This window comes from Coloeus monedula, assembly GCF_965178545.1.
Source record: "Coloeus monedula genome assembly, chromosome: 2".
In the NCBI taxonomy this organism is placed as follows: domain Eukaryota; kingdom Metazoa; phylum Chordata; class Aves; order Passeriformes; family Corvidae; genus Coloeus; species Coloeus monedula.
In genome coordinates, this window is record NC_138782.1 from 60901203 (window position 1) to 60918712 (window position 17510).

Sequence of the window (17510 nt, forward strand, 5' to 3'; positions counted from 1 at the left end):
AAGTCCAGCTGTATCCAGCTGGAATAGAAAAATGGATTGAGACAATCTTTTAACTCACCTTAAGTTCACTGGTTTCAGACAGCTTGGCTTTGAGATCAGTATTTGTTTCCCTGGCCAGATCAAGCTGCTTCTGTAGCCTCTCTATCATTTTATGTAACTTTCTGACAGCAAGATTGGCCTCATCCCTTTCCACAGCTAAGGCAGCCCTCACTTGCTTCTCTTCTTCCAGCTGGGTTATTTTCTGCCGCAGAAGACTCATGTGCAGCTCTTTGCTTTCAAGTTTTTCTTTCTGAGCCTTAAGCTTGATTTCCAAACACAAGGACATTGGAAAAAATATATGTGAAAGGCAGTGGTGCTACATAATTGCAAATTCAATCCTCGTGTTGCATATACAACCTGAACTCCTCTTTCTCTCTTGAAAATTCTGTGAAGTATCAACATATATACCTTAATTTGATGCTCCTTGTATTATCAATTCATTGTGCTTCTCTATTGTTTTAAACTTTAAACAGACCCAGTTCCCAGCTCTATACTGTTCTGACAAGCCTAAACCCAAAAGATTTCCCTGTATCATAACAGGATGACAGAGGGGTGTTTGACCAAATTTGAACAGACTTGTTCCTGTAGGAACAACTGAATGAAGGAACAGTTCTTGTTGGAATTGTTGAAATTCTTGATGAAGTACAACCAACACTCTACTAGTTCCTAGAGAAGTTTGTGTAATGTGCCTCCCTCCTTGGCAGATCCTTTTAGATTTAAATATTAATGGCAGCTGTTTACAGAACTATAAATGTGTATTAAAAAGTAGACAAATATACAGATATAAACATCCATAACTTCATAGTTTTTTCTTAAGAAGTTGTGAAAAGCAGTATAGTGTTCAACCGACCGGTAGGTTTACTTATTTCAATAAGCAGTCTTTTTGCAAAGTTTGCAATCATTCACTATCTTCTTTTTATGTCATGGACATCTTTGAAATTCTTTGCACATATACAATCTGCTGCCTCTAGCAAGCCACTACAGAAACACAGCCATATGTTTATCTTTGAATGGTATGTCCTTTTCACATACCTTCCTTCTGAGGCTGTATGCCACAGTCTTGTTCTCAACCACCGCGTCACCTTCCAGTTTCACCAACTGCTCTACTCGGGCCAGAATTGCATCCATAGTCATATCAAATCCAACCTCTGCTGCTAGGCTATCCAGCTTCATCTTCTCATTAAGTTGCTCCAGAAATTTCAGATACTGAGAGGTGGGAAAGGTGGCAGAAGAATAATAAAACTTCATTAAAAGTCATGAAGTACAATTTAAAAGCAATTCCTGCTACAGTGGCAGCCAGCAATACATAGCCAAGTACACTACCCACAAGAAATAATACTGAAAGGGTGTAATTGGGCACACTCCTGGCACAACTTCAAATTCTCCTTATGTCCTATTTTTAGTCAATACTTATTTTGTTCATAAATCCCTAGATCTACTCTATTTATCTTTTTAGCAGGCAAACTTGGGGTTTGCTTCTCTGCAGCAGCAGGTATGTTCCTGCCTCTGACTTTAGTTCCTATCTGGAGCTCTGTTGTTTTGCATGGCTGTGCATTGGCAGGGAGAAGTTAGAATGGACTGCTGTGTCCTAACTAATACTGCAAGTGCTGTGATTGCCCAGTACTGTGAGCTCTAAACCAGATGTAACTGATAGCAGTGATGCCATGGATGACACACGATGTAGTCCGAGGAGATGCAGGAATGTTAACACAGTCAGCCTTCAGCCCTTCTTTGGACCAGCAAGGTTTAGAGATAAGTTACTGGTTTACAAATTGCTTTTAAGATTATTTTAATGGCATCTCCGTCTGGTTTGCTGATGTGTGAACACATGCAGATACAAAATATTATTCAATCTGGTTTTTTCCTTCTTTTGTCCTGCCCTACCAGCTCTTTAAAAATTGCTTTAGTCCCTTGCTCTCAATTAGCCTGTCTTGGAAAATCCAAAGCCCTCCCTCCCACTAAGAACTGTTTCATTTTGTTTCCTCTTACCTCTGTAGCAGACCATTTTCTTTGCAAAGAAACGACAAAACAAACAGCAAAAAAATCATCCCACCAACAAACCAGTTTCACAACTGATTCGTTAGCAAAAATACCTTTTTGTCTCATGATACTTCTGATTAAAAAAATTAAAAACAGTAGCAGAAGAAGTACTGAAGTTGTTCATTAAAAAAAAAAATCCCAAGAAAATTCTCTTGATTGGAGCAAAATCTAGAGAGAAATTTAAGAATCTAGGGCCACATGTTATTCACAGAGGAAGCAGAGCTGAAGAAACAGCTCCTTTTTCTGGTTTTCTCCCAATGTGGTGGATGCTTCATTCAAAAAAGTTAGTGTATCATAGTCTAAGGCAAAACAAATAGCACAGAATTGATGATTCTTTGCAAATACAACTTTCTAAGCATTAATCCTGGCCTGGCAACATGCTAAAACTTTGCTTTTCTTAGCTGTAGTGTTTGGCTTTCCAGGTACTATGTCATTTTTCAAACTCTTTGTTATGTGAATGAGTTACAGGCTAACAGTGTGTTTATTCATACAATTAACAAAAAATCCTAGTAGCCATGATTGTCTAAGAATATAAAAGAATCAAAGACTACGAGATCTTGAGAGATTGCAGACCGGACGATGTTTTAGAAAAAGACATAGTGATGAGAGACATTTTGAGAGCAGAGAATAATTGAAGGACTTCTAATGTATCTACAGGGACTTCTTTTAAGGTGGTTTTGGGGTGTAGTTTGGCTTTGGGGTTTTTTTTTTGCTTGGGTTTTTTTTGGTTGGTTTGTTTGTTTTGTTTCACAATAATGGACTTGGAGCTCAAAAGCTTAGCTACATCTTCCAACTGTAATTTTTGGTCAAAGAAAAGGTATTACTACTCCCTACATGACGTCTGACTTTGCTATTTCGCATTACTCGCAGTGTTCCAAGTGACCAAAGCAATACAATGAGCTGTGTCTCTGCCTTTAGTGACTTCTATTCTTTAAGTAAATAATGTGTGCAACTACTTTTTGTTTCTCAAGCTTCAATCCATCTTGCATCAGGTCTCCAGTTAATAATTCCTCTTCCAAGTGCTTCAGCTGATCGTGGAAATTCTCTGAACATTTTTCAGCTTTACTGCTCCTCTCCAGGGCTTCATGGTACAATCTGGTCTGATTTTCCAAAGTTTCACCCAATTTAGCTAATTGGGTTTCAAGCTGAGATACCATCTAGGGAGCAAGCAAAGCAACAAAGCATATGGGGTTAGTTGGGAAATGCTAGGAAGATATGAAACCAACAAATGATTAAAAACAGAGCAAAATATCTATCTTTAAAACACATGCATTTAAAAAGTCAAAAAGAAAAATCTGCTATAACCATCGGCAGAAAATGGCAGAAGGGGTGACATGTAAGACACCCAAAAGCGAACAGCAGATATCATACATAAGATTAGTCAAATGACTGAAAGGTGTTGCTATCTATTAAAAAATCAATACGAACTAATTTAGACACAAAATTTCCAAACATGTGGGCACAGCAGCAATACCTGGTAGTCAGCTGTCATTCTTTAAAATAACCCCAAAAAATCACTATTCTATTGAGGAGTTGATTAGAAAAATAATATAAGCTATTTAGAAAATACATGCAGAATGTAGGGGAGAATGTAGATAGGGATAATTAAGTCTCGGAGGAGTGTTTCCCAATTGTTAACTGTTAAACAGTGTTTAAGTGACTAAAAGATTTTGCTAAAAAATATAGTGATAATAATTTCTGTAATCTAGCCAGAGCCCAAGGATAAAAGGATAAAATCTCAAAACAAGCTACTAGAACAATTTTGAAAAAACTTCTAGTTCTTTACTGTTAACTTTACAACACCTACATATAATGTAATGGATTTTAAGTTGTAAACTATTAATAAATTAAATGCTTGAAAGTATCTAGTTACACTACAGCCAAATACTGAAAGACAGTTCTATACACAAAGTTGCTTGTTTGCCTCCGTCTTCTACTTACTGTCATATAATAATTTGGTTACATAATTAATTATATTGCATTTGTAACTCAGTGTTCAGACACTCATCTGCAAGCAGCCTCTTCATTTTAAGCATCCTGTTGGTTTATGTTAATGAAATGAACAGTAAGTACACAGAGCTCTCATTAATTTTAATGGCACTGAAAGGTTTCCAAATCTTACTACAATTAAATACAAACAACAGTTTGCACCCAACTTGCCTAAAAAACACTGAGAAATTACTGCTGCTCATACAGTAGACAACACTAAACAATAATGAATCTGCAAGAACCCACAAACACATTTTATGTTCTTCTGCATCTCACATCACTCAGCAGGAACAACAGTTTCAGTAACTTGTTCCCCCAGAGATGTGCTGCTGCCAGAGAACCCAGAGCCCCTTTATCAGGCTGAAAAGGGACTGCAATGGGGTTTTGGAGGCTTCAAAGCCTCCATAAGCACGAGAAATTGAAGGACCATACCACAGAAGTGGAGAGCAAAAAACCACCAAGCTGGCTTTTTATCATCCTGGGGCATCCTGGTGTAACGTTCATCCTTGGCTTAGCGAAAACCCACAATGTAGGCATTTCCTAAAACAAGGTTGCACCCTTGTTACCCACCCATGCCTGATCCATCATCTTACAAAGGCTGCATTTTTGGTCCTGCAGTTCTGACCTCCACAATTTCTCTTTCCTATGACTTGTGCAGCTTGATCAGTCAGCCTGCAAAATAAAACGCCCCTTCCTCCTTTTTGTTTTAATGTGGCTACTGGATAATTTCAAACTATGACCATTTTACATATGACACTGCGTTGAGTCGGAGTGTAGATCTGCTGGAGGGCAGGAAGGCGCTGCAGAGGGATCTGGGCAGGCTGGATCAATGGGCTGATGCCAATGTATGAGGTTCAACAAGGCCAAGTGCCAGGTCCTGCCCTTGGGTCACAACATTGCTACAGGCTGGGCAGAGTGGCTGGGAAGCTGCATGGTGGAAAAGAACGTGGGGGTGCTGGTCAACAGCTGGCTGAAATTGAGCCAGCAGCGTGCCCAGGTGGGCAAGAATGCCAATGGCATGGTTTTTTGTTTTAGGGGTTTTTTTAAATACTTCATCAAAATGCACAGGATATTTTCAAGAACTATTTCCAGCCTTGGACAGAATACAAAATCTTTTGCTGTCATTAAAAACTATCACATCAGCAGAAGATGCTAGAATTTTAAAATCTGGCAAGGACACCAAAGCTGGTTTTCAGCAGCTCACTGAAAGCAACTTTTGATTTATTGTGTGACTTTTGATTATATAAATAGTCTTCACTGACAAAATTAATAAATGCTTATGCAAGCAAGCAAGAAACTTCAGTGCAGTGTCAGGGTACTGCTATTGGTAAGACTGCATTCTGACTCATCCTCCTCCCAAGATGTCCCTTCTCTATCTATACATTCAAATACAAATTTGTAAACACTACCAGCCCAAACGCCTCAACCCAGAGCCTCCCTTTTACCTTCTCCTGGATGGCGAACAATGTTTAGATGTAAGTGTAAAAATACATATTTATTTTTAGGTGCAGGTTTTGAGGATTGGAGGGAAAGAAGTTGCCTGTGGCAACTCATCAATTATATCTGCTTTGAGAAAGAAGTCAGTTCTTGAAGTCACCATTGCAGCAGCAAATCCATACTTGTTCACGTTTCACTGAATCATAGCAACCAAACAGCCAACTTTGATGTCTGCTGGCACAGAAACCAAATTTCAATGTTGGAACTCAAAGACCATTCCAAGTCTTTTCTTCTTAACAGCATCTGTTATTAATTTAATTTCTGAACTCTTCCTGCTTAGTAAAACATATATTAAATAATATATAATATATAATATAATTATATATTAAATAATATATAATATTACCTTAAATAGACAACAAAATGAAAGGTTTCTGTAATTTCAAAACCTAAGCAGAAAGAACCAACACTCTACCAGATGAATAAAATAAAACGGAACCCAAAGAGAATTAATACACACACTGGGCAAGTGCAGTAGTTGCTGACTTACTATTTCTTTAGTCTCCTCTTTGTGATTTATTTCTTGGATCCTCTCCAAAATGGCTTTCTCAGAAGGTTTAACTATTGCAGATCCATGGCTGAGCAGGGTAGCAATTTCTTCTTTAAAAGCCTTTAAAGAGGTCTGAGCAGTCCTGGCCTCTTCTCTGCTGCTCTTCAAGTTTGCATCTAGCTCCCTGGAAGATTTCTTCAAATTGTGCAGTTCCTGCTTTGATGTTTCCAAAGCTTTCTGGTTAACAGTCAGTTTCTCTTGGAGGTTTCTGATCTCCATCTCTAAACTCTGCCTCTTTATTATAGCACTGTCAAGATCCTAAAAGTGCATGAAAAATTAAACAAGATTTTTAAAATCAGTTATAAACCCTCTCCACCACACACAAATTAAGGAATAACTCAGGAGCAGGTACTGCAGACAGAGAAACTAGGACCCATATTCGTCATGTTTGCTCAACGTCAGGGTTTCATAGGAGAACTGCCAGTGAAACTGATGAAAACCTGAAGTCTGCTGTAATCACACTAAAGGCTAACATCTTATATTGGATTGAAAAAATGAATACATAAATAAAATTTGCAGGTGAACAAAACCAATTTTTTTATTGTAAAATTATTGAAATCTTGCTTTTCCTGAAAAACCTGAAAAACAAGCACTGAAAAAGATGTGTCACAAAGCCAAAGTACTACAACTGAGAGGGAAAAGAATAGGATAAAATAGAATATTTCAGTTGGAAGTAGCCTGCAGTGATAATCAACTCCAACTGCCTGACAATTCAGAGATGACCAAAACAATAGTCACAGTCTCCCTGAATATAGTGATGAGAGGTGATCTTTGAGACCAGCTTATCTGAATGTGACAAAAATTCCTGAGATTATTTATTCACAGAAATGAGAAATGAGGGACCAGACAAATCAAGGTTTGCTTGGGAATAAATAAAATATAGCCAATACAAATGTATCTATATCAGTTGTATATAAATATTGACCTAACAGGGTAGAGCAGACAGACAGAATTCTGTATCCTGACCCATGACACCAAAACAAATTATGAGAGGAAAAATAAAGAAAAATCACCATCTAAACATAAAGAAATAAAGTCTTGTGAGTCTCTTTCCCTTACCCACAATACCAGTATTAAGAGTGCTTACACACACATATACAAGAAAAATCTCTGCAGCAAAAGCAACTAAAAATATAGGAAAGAATAAGTCTTCATTTCTCAAGGCATTTTCTGATTTGTAAGAACAAATGGGAAAGAATATTCACACATGATACAGAAGGAAAGAATAATACTTCACCCAAGACACTAAATTATTATGGAGGATGGAATGTTTACAGAGAGGGATTCCTCTGGAGGTCTCAGTGGTAAGTAAAGGCTCAATAATTGGACTGATATGAGTTATGACTGTGCACACTGGAGTTAAAGAATTGTTCCTGGAGCAGTTATGAATATGGTGATTACTCAAGGGTCTCTCACGGTCTGTGTGTGCTTGCTGTGGAGCATAGTATGCCATTTGTATTAATTGAATACCTGCCAATCAAGCAGTAAATCTGGGAGCATTTCTGCAGATCAGCAGGGAGGGTGGACAAAAAAAAGGGAGTTTGCAGGGCACTTTTAGAAAATAACATATAAAAATATGATACTAAAAATACTCAAATTTTTAATAGCTACCAAAAGGCAATCATGCAAAAACACAAATAAAAACAACCCTTGTCATTTAGGAAATTATTTGCTATTACACCTTTCTGAAGTAATTTTAGAACTGTTTTAGAAACAAATGTTGGCCTGATTCCTTGCCATTTTCTCTTTTTTATTCTAGACAAGTCCTATTAATAGAAAATTCCCACTTGTGCTCAGAACTACATTATGGTAATTACAGCAAAGAATAAAGAGTCATTTATTTCAATTACAGTTTTCAGCAGTGTGTATTTTTCCTTTCAGAAAGGCAGTGCTAAAATGGCTTGCCAGTACCAGGGATCTTACCTAATCACCATCTTGTTAAATTGTGAACAGCTGAAAACAAACACAGTTTATTCAAAAGATCAAGGTATAAAATAAGGAAGTGAAAGCCACCAACAGTGACTGGGAAACTGCCTGGCAGAAAAGGACCTGGAGTGCTTGTTGACAGCAGCTGACCATGAGCCAGCTGTGCCCAGGTGGACAAGAAGGCCAGTGGCATCCTGGCCTGTATCAGCCATAGTGTGGCCAGCAGGACCAGGGCAGTGACTGTCTCCCTGTACTCAGCACTGCTGAGGCTGCAACTTGAGTCCTGTGTTCAGTTTTGGGCCCCTGAGTTCCAGAAGGACACTGAGGTGTTGGAGCACGTCCAGAGAAGGGCAACAGAGCTGGGGAAGGGTCTAGAGCACAAGTCTGATGAGGAGCAGCTGAAGGAGCTGGGGGTGTTTAATCTGGAGGAGGCTCAAGGGAGACCTTATCACTCTCTAAAACTGCCTGAACAGAAGTTGGAACCACGTGGGGATCAGTTTCTTCTCCCAGTTAAGAAACAATAGGACAAGAGGGAGTGGCCCAGAATTTTGTCAGGCGAGGTTTAGATTGGATATTAGGAAAAAAATTCTTCATCAAAGTGCTTCATGAAGCACTGGAACAGGCTGCCCAGGGAAGTGGTGGAGCCACCATCCCTGGAGGCATCTGAAAGACTTGTAGATGTGGTACTTAGGGATATGGTTTAGTGGCAGACTTGGCAGTTCTGGGTTAACAGTTGGAGTCCATGATCTTACAGGTCTTTTCCCACCTAAATAATTCCATTTTTCTATTAATACTGACACCCCAATCAGCAGCATGGTCTCAATATGCTGAAGTCAGCAACATATACATATACAAAAAAGAACCCACAATACTTTATTATTATCTTATTAAGAGTAATATAAGGTATTAAAGAGAATGCAGGTATCTTCTAGATGAATTCTTATACCAGCTGCACCACCAGTTACCACTGTTACACCATAAGGATTGTTAACTGTTTTGCTCTTATCGCTTGTCTTCTCCAGATTGATTCAATCTGGAAACATCTGCTGAAACCTGTCTCTAATACATATTTTCTTAATGACATCTTATAAACAAAAAAGAAAAAAAAAACAGGTTCTGAGAAACTCATTCCTGTATTTATCTGTTGGGACAAGGAAAACCTGAAATCATTTGGCTGTCTCTCCTACAATCTAAGTATTTGGGAATATTCAAAATGTAGCCATGTTTCTCAAGTTCAATCAATTTCCGTAAATTATATTTTCATATTTTAATTAACACTTTTCATACAATTGATTTATTTTAATAAATTTATATTGATTAGAAACTATTTAGACCTATTTTGTTCATTAACATAACAATATAAGTCAATATTGAATACTGATTAATTTTGCATCAGTAGTACATGCAGATATATTTGTATTAATTAAAATTTCTTGCTTGCATTTCAAGTATGTCCTTTAAAGATTTTGCATGGTGCACATCTTTGAAAAACAGATGTTTAAAATAACACTTCAGAAGGAAATCACAAATATTTTCAGGTTGATTCATCAGCAAAGATGTGAAACAGAACAAGACAGTTTACTAGCTCTTGTAATTCATCAATGGCAATGCTGTATTTAAGCTAATCTGGAAGAATATATGCATCCTCTTCTATACCTTAGATAAATACCATAGAGGAATTTATTAAATATTAAAAAGAAACTTGGTTAGAGTAAGTACGACATTTTAAAGGACCTACAGAGACTCTCAAAGAATGTTATAATTCTCTAATTATGATTACCATAATCAATAATCACTTTCTGGACATACAGAAAGCATGGACAGGTATTCTGATTCTCAGTCTAGAAATCCGGGCAGGGTTTAGAAGTTGTTTTTCATTAAATGCAAATTTGATATCCAATGCAGCCATAATAAAGTTATGCAGATATTTACAGCTTTCCAGAAGCAAAATCTTGCAATATTCTATCAGAAACATGAGAAATTCAGAAATAAATAGAAGCATACATTCAGCAATTTAAAAAGTAATAGATTGAAAAAGTAATAGATTGAAAAAAACTGCTTCTTGAATTGCTTTTTTTACTTTTATTAGTTTTAAGAGTTACTGGTTTTTATTCTTTGCCACTTCATATTGTCATAGAGTGAGACTGAGAGGGGAACAGATAAAATTATTGTTCACTTGTTAATGTTCCTCGAATCAATTCCAGCTAACTGCAACAATACTCAAGTATCAAACATGCTAAAGAATATTTTAAATATATTAACCTTAAAACATAACTAACTGGCTTTAATTTTATTCAGTAAGAATTTTTGAATACAGGCATATGTCCCTCCTGGCACATAAAAAAAAGCACTTGGTCAAGAGAAGGAATTCACAGAAATCCTGAGGAACAGGAGTGGAGAACTACCTGGCAATTAAAACAGGCAATTATTCAGAGGGGTGGCAGGGGACAGTGCGGCGGCCGAATCTTGCTGGAGATGATTGACAGAACAGTGTGATGGTCTCTATACACTTAGGAAGAATTTTAAGAGCAAACTGGGGGAAATGGGCTGCCATCTCAATCTGTAATACTGAAGATGGCCGAAATGTTTGGCCCTAAGAGCTTTAGGCACACGCAGGCAGGAGTCACTTGTACTCAGCCTTTGCTGGGTGAATTCAGCTACAGGCAATTCCATTAATTAAGCTCAGAAAACAGCCCAGAAACACACAGCCAATTATGAGTCTTCTGGCACAGGAGCAGTATGGATTTCTGCTTCTCACCTTGACAGGGGAACATGTCACAACACATGCAACTCCGTTCATGTGCTTGAATGTGCAGCATGAAGTACATGGCAAAGTCAGACTGACTCAATGCTGCTGGTGCCCCTCCTGTAACCAAGTAAGACATCCATCACGGGAACAGGGGATCCCATACATCACACTTTACATGTGAGGACTTAAAGCATTTTTTGTTTTTTACTTTCTTTTTCAATAATGAACTTCTTAATATGCTTTTGTGAACACAAAACCTTCTCCACATATTTACTCAGTGTCTGCAAATGTAAGTAGCTAAACTGAAATGCCACTGGAGGAATATGCAGCCTCCATGAAGCTGGGGCTTTTCAAAGGCAATGCTTTTGAAAGGCAATGCCAATCATTTAGAAAGACATTTCTGTAAAATTGGTTAAATAAATAACTCATTTGTCATATGCACAATAATGATAGGAGAATATTTTTCAGAAAACTAGCTGAACTTGGTAAATGTTTTGGCAGTCAGAGAAAACTTGAAAAACAAGTCACAAATGGATCCTGGTCTAAAACATCTCCTGCTTCTGGCTTACTGAGTAAACTACACTCTGTTCTTCCTCACACACCTGTGTTTGAAGTGAAGCATGAAAACAGAATGTTCTCATAAAGGACCTGTTTAAGTTTTTGGTTTGGGTTCTCTCTCAGTTCCATTGAGTCTTAGAAAATTGTACACAGCTTGGTAAGAACTATTTTCAGCAGAACGTAAAATTTATGACCCTTGTGGTACTTACATTTATCTTCCCCACAAATTCTTTCTCCTCCAGAGCACACTGCCAGCTATTTCTCATCTCCTAAGTATTTTGCTTACAACTGAATCAGAACACTATATCCTTTAAAGTGTATGGTGGGTGTCTCTTCTTTAGGAAAAGAGGAATGGCAGGGCTGGGGAAAATGCTGTATTACATTTGAAAACTCACTTGCACAAGGTTGCCTTTATGTTTAAGTAACCTACAAACTCAGTCACACACAACTCAGCTACATATTTGGCAGTCTAAGGTTCTTCTCTAATTTTCTCACCTTCTGGCCATGAGCTTTAACCACACTGTTTCACCTGCAGGAAATCTTTGCTCTGGCTTCACTAAACTGCTTCCTTTTCACAGTCATCACTCAAAGTGCAAAGCAGTAAGGAAAATTGCTACATAAATGCACTTTGTTCATCCATCCTTTAAAATATACAAACCCTTAATGGGGAGTTTAAACTCTCCTGGAGCAATTCAATCCTTAAATCACATCCTTTTCCTTCCCAAATCATAGCTAGGTGAATTTGGTGAATACTTGACTTACAACTTAACTTATATTTCTCATCTGACCATCCTTCCTGCTGCACAGATTTCCTCTAAGACTTCCCAACAGTGAACAGTGCTTTCCTGCAAGAGCCATCCTACTGCCTACAACTTTTTGGGTATGAGCCAATGGTTATGAAATACAAATTTATGATGCACTGAAAAGATAATCTAGGGTGTATGGAAGCCAAGACACTTTATCTTCCAGTGCCTTAAAAGAAAGAATAGTGTCCTATCAATTCCTTTCAATTTCTCATTAGAATTTTTGAAAAACTGAGTAGAAGAATTCTCAGAAAACTGGCAGTATCAAATAAATGTTATTTAAAAGAGCATTTTTTCACCACTGCGTGCTTGTGCCTCAGATATTAACAATATACACATTCATTTATTTACATGTTTGTGCAAGCACAAAGGCTACAACACTAAGAAGAAAGCAAAAATAGAAATTTGCAAACAGCATTGAAAGACATTAATCTACCTCAGGTCTAATTTTACAAAATGTTATTGTTTCATCTTCATATCTCACTTTCAAAAAGTTGAAAATAACCTTAGAGAAATGTCCTTTTTAGGAAAGACCCTAATCAACATAATTTTTTCAGAAGCATTTTTTCTCAGGTAATTCCTATTGAAAATTAATTTGAAATTTCAAGAAATCATCTGAAAACCAGACAAGCATACAAGACATGCAATTATGTACCTTATTAAGTTTTTCCATGTCTTGGTAGTATCCTGCTGCCTTTTTCTGCTCCTTGGCCACTTCTGAAACTAATCTCATGATAGTTTCTCTGCTAGCTTTGGACTCCATCTCATGGACATTCACAGCTTCTTGAAGAGCAGCAACCTGGTCTTTTAGTGACAGATTTTCTTTACATATTTCAGAGACCTTGAGAAATAATTCAAATATTAGTATCTTCTTAAAAGCTCTTAACAATTAAACATATTCATCCCAGTTATACCTCCTCCTAATCATGGCAATAAAGACATGGTGTTACTGGTGACCCCTAGGTCAGATTTATAATTGCACTCTACTATTCATTATGGAAAAGAATAGAAAGACAATTAAAATCATAGAATCATGTTCTCACTGTAAGCCCCCACCTTAGCATAATGTGATTCAGATTTACTCCCACACAGACATTTTGATGTATTAAACAGGTGGAGAGCTACTGCTGCTGCATCTCCGTGCTTGACATGAAGCAGGTCACAAAACAGACCATGCAGCTACCCCATGTGAAAAGCAAATCATTTCAGCCTGGCTTTTTAAGACATGTGCCTTTCATTTGGAATGAGAAAGCTGCAATTCATGCTCAAAACTTTTTAAACACGAGAGGTTTGAGTTTGTAACAGGTATTTCATAAGCACATTCAAGGACAGGGCCAAATACTGGGTGTGCTGGCATTATGAGCAGCCAGCACCTTGGAAGAAGCAGTCCTTTCCAGGAGGATTCTAGGGCTGTTTTGGTACACTACGCTATTTCCAATCAGTGGAATAGATGAATGTGGGCACTTCAAAGAGTGAGCAAGAAATGTACCCTGATTCCTACTGGCAAGACATTTGTTAAGACTAAAACAGATTAATTCTGTCTTAAATAAAACCATAATGTGAAAAAGAAGCTAAATAGGTGTGCCAAGACCCCAGAAAAGGTTTCCTAAGGAACAGCTTTCAGCACAAATTAGATTTCCCAACTAGATTTATTACTACATTGTTAAAAGACGTGAAGATATGTTTTATAAAGCTCTAATTATTAACTTATTAATATTAAAGCATGCAAGACTGCATCTTGCGTGACAACTTTTTTTAGAGTATCTATTAAAATTTCAGTGTGCTTGCAATATTATGTAATATTATGAGGGTGTACACTCACTGTGATACATACCTAGAAAATCTTGATTTATTAAGACTGTATTCTTATGAACATAATGAAATAGAATTTCCCCAAATACCTATTGTGCTCCAAAGTGAAGAAAAATTGGGATCAAAGAGTAGACTGAAGATGAGTGAAATGCAAAAATTAGAATAAAATGTCTTTCAGCAGCATTGATAGAGGTTAAAAGAATATACAAACAATTTTCCTTTCCTAAATGGAAGCTTAGTTATTGGAACATCAGAAGAGAAGAGAAATAATAAAGTTTTATTATTAAGTCTCAGAAGCACCATGAAGTTATTTACAGCATTTTATTACAGGACACAGTTAGGGTTGTTTTAGGGCAGACCATTTCAGATGTTTGCATTTAATGGTATGTCAGCTCAAGATAAGAGTTAAGATCTAGTGCTACAGTTTACACATCACCTGTTGACCCCCATGTTAATATTTTGAGGAAATCTTTCAACCAAGTGTCTAATCAGGGCTATGTGTGGGAGCTACCAGCTGATAAAGTATTTATGCAGGTAAGGGCAGACTGAGTTCACTGAGGCCTATTAGTGTTTAACACCTTTGAAAATCAGCCCAGTATGAAAAAAAAATCTGTCATTAAATGATAGCACTGTCTGCAAACCATTATTAAATACAAAGATCTCTATCACTTGCTTTACTTCTGTGACAACTAAATACTTTTTTATTAAATTGCTGTAGAGAAACATTTGCCTACACAATCACCTTTGATGTTAAACGTTCCTGTGGTTTCTCTGTTTCTCTGATGTCTATGTCCAAGAATCCAGAAATCTGTGTAAGGAGCTCTTCATAGTTTTTGCTGATTTTAGAAGCTTGAGTCATGTTTTCTTTATACTCATTCAAATATTTACTAATCAGACAAAAAAAAATATACACATCAGGATGAATGTTCCCTGAAAAGGAATTCTAGGCAAAATACATTGTCCCAAGACTATTGCTAGCTTCTGCATACCACCAAATGAATTTTAAAAGTTACATTTAATTCTCTGTACCTGTTATGTAATACATATAACTTTTGCTGTTGCCTTATGTATAAACATTTCTTCATCTTGGCTTTTGATTAACACTTCAAAAAATCTTCTATGACCCCAATCTCATTCTCAGCACAAAATTTGAATAAAACACAAGAACCAAGTGACACAAATAAATAGTGCCCTCAAGATACTAGAAGCAGAAAGTGCAAGCAAAAGCTTAGAAAATTCAGGGAGGAAGAGAGTGATCAACTCTTAGCAAAACTATGTGAAAAGCATTTCACATCCCCTCTCTAAAGAAGCTGGCAGTGATGATTAACAAACTCCAAGGAAAGAGAAGCCTTTCTGGACTAATGGAAGTGTAAGACATCCAGAGTACCTGTGAAGAGAAGTTTACTAGCAGAAGCAGAGATGGGAGACACTACTTTGCTGTACTGTACTCTGAAGCACTACCCATGAAAGGGATGCATTAAAAAAAGACACCATCTAGGGGCTACCACAAAGATATGAAGAAAAGGGAGCTTTTTGTCAGCAATTTTATCACTCAACAAGTGCCTATCATGCAGATGAATGTCCCACATGAAACAGGTTCTCAACCTTAACAGCAGGTGTCAGTTTGTAAATGCTCTACAAGAACAACAAAGCAAATAAATTAATAGTGAGTTTAACTCATTAGTATAAATTCCTTCCCTTGCCAGGGACAAAGATGGGTCCAGCAAATAAGAGCCACCATAGTCTGCTTTGGTAGCAAACACAGACAAAAATCTTGTTCATGATGCTGAAACACACATCACTTATGGAAAACTAAAAAGAAACAGATTAGCAAAATCAGTCAACCAAACAGAGCTCAAAATGACCACCAGTGTAATCCAAATGTCAACTCCAATACCTCTCACTAACTCCCATAAGAGTGGTAGATAGGTAATGGTAGATTTGCAAGACAAACTATTGTGCTTCCAGTTGAAAAACAAGGTTCTTCCTAAAGCAAGTTCTTCACTCTAGAATAAATCAAGACCTGAGATGTAACCAAACAGGTGTCTAGAGCAAGTATTTTATTGAAATGCATTTGCTTATCAGAGCGTAGCACTATTCTCAGTTTTCAAGGTGGGCATGGTAGTCATTTCTGGATTCATTCTTTTCCATTCCTGATTTCTTCCTCTCTAGGCTGGCAATCAAACAGAGTATCATTCCATAACCAAAGAGCAGCATGAGACTCCAACAGGAGATGCACAGTGAGTGCAAACACAGTACACTGAATGGTTATAAATCAGTAAGCAAAACAGACAGTCCATGAAAGGATTTAACACATAGCCTTAGGAGGGCGATCAGCGCAGCTGCTGTAAACGCTGCAAAGTGAAAGAGAGTGGCAGAACAACAGAGAGGAATGGAAAACATTCATTACTGTTCTGGATATTGTGAGGGCAGTTCCACATACTACCACACAGCACACACCATGAGCCAAAAGAAGTCTGCCTTCTGCAGCAGACACTGTCCCTCAGAACACAAGCACCCTCACAGCTTCCTCACCTCTCAGCACCCTCCTTTCCTCTGTAGCCCCAACAAAGTAAATCATGAGATGATTGCTAAACTGCTGTTGTGAGGAGGGATATGTTAAGTGAAAAGGTATTAGGCTTAGACATGACATATATGCATGCTTATATGTCAGACCATTATATAAGATTGACCAACAACACCACAACTGTTCTCTGTCTAAAAAATTGAGGTATCCACAGACAAAACCATGCCTGCTTCTAAAAATAAAAAAAATCTGAAGTACAAAGCACTCACTTGATAACTTTACAAATCATCTAATTACCTGCTGTAGGGCCATAAAGGCGTGAGCACCTAGAAAATAGGCAGTCAGGTAAAAAAAAAAGTAGAACACAGCTTTTTCACAGTTTTGCTAGCTCTTCAGAACTAATGAGCAAAGAGGAGAGAAGGAAAAAGAAGAAGAAAAAAGCTTTTGACAGTTCAGACTCTAAAAATACCATGGCAATAGACCTGTTGAGTAGAAAAGCACCATTTTCAATAGGAGAGGTGCACATCCTGGAAACCAATCATAGAATTCACCAAACATTTCTTACTATATCCCCAAGGTACAGAATGTAAATATGCGCTTCATGGGTGCTGGCTTGCTCTTCCCTTTCATTAGTGGTTTTCAGTGAAAATCTTTTTGGAACACCTAATTAGGACTAGTCCTGTGCCAAGTATTACCAAGGCAGCCAGACTACGTGGCTGAAGTTCACTGAGTCAGTACATTGGTTGGTATGAAGTGACACATGCAACCATTAGCTGAGGAGAAGAAAAAGCTTTGAAAGCAAACACTGCACATTCATGAGCAATCCAACATGTTTGTTCCTTCCAAATGAGCAAACTCACTACCCCTGTACCCCTTCCTTTTTGCCAGAAGTCCAGTGGCACACTCCAGGTGCACAGTGAACCAGATCTGGGATTGGTAGAGGTGGAAATTGAGCTTTTTATTTTGCTCATTTCTTGGAGCAGTCCCCTGGTCCTGATCACCACGCATCAACACAAACAG

General features: G+C 37.6%; 1 protein-coding gene across 1 annotated transcript in view; it reads right to left on the bottom strand.

Annotated features, from left to right (window-relative positions):
• The window catches only part of ARMT1 (acidic residue methyltransferase 1), a 49827-nt gene that overhangs the window by 7599 nt on the left and 24718 nt on the right, over positions 1-17510 (bottom strand). The window contains exons 8-13 of the mRNA XM_082303156.1: positions 14706-14850; positions 12807-12992; positions 6056-6373; positions 3036-3236; positions 1072-1245; positions 59-301 (exon numbers count right to left, since the gene is read on the bottom strand). Coding sequence (XP_082159282.1) covers positions 59-301; positions 1072-1245; positions 3036-3236; positions 6056-6373; positions 12807-12992; positions 14706-14850 — 1267 coding nt within the window. The remainder of the gene's footprint in view (positions 1-58; positions 302-1071; positions 1246-3035; positions 3237-6055; positions 6374-12806; positions 12993-14705; positions 14851-17510) is intronic.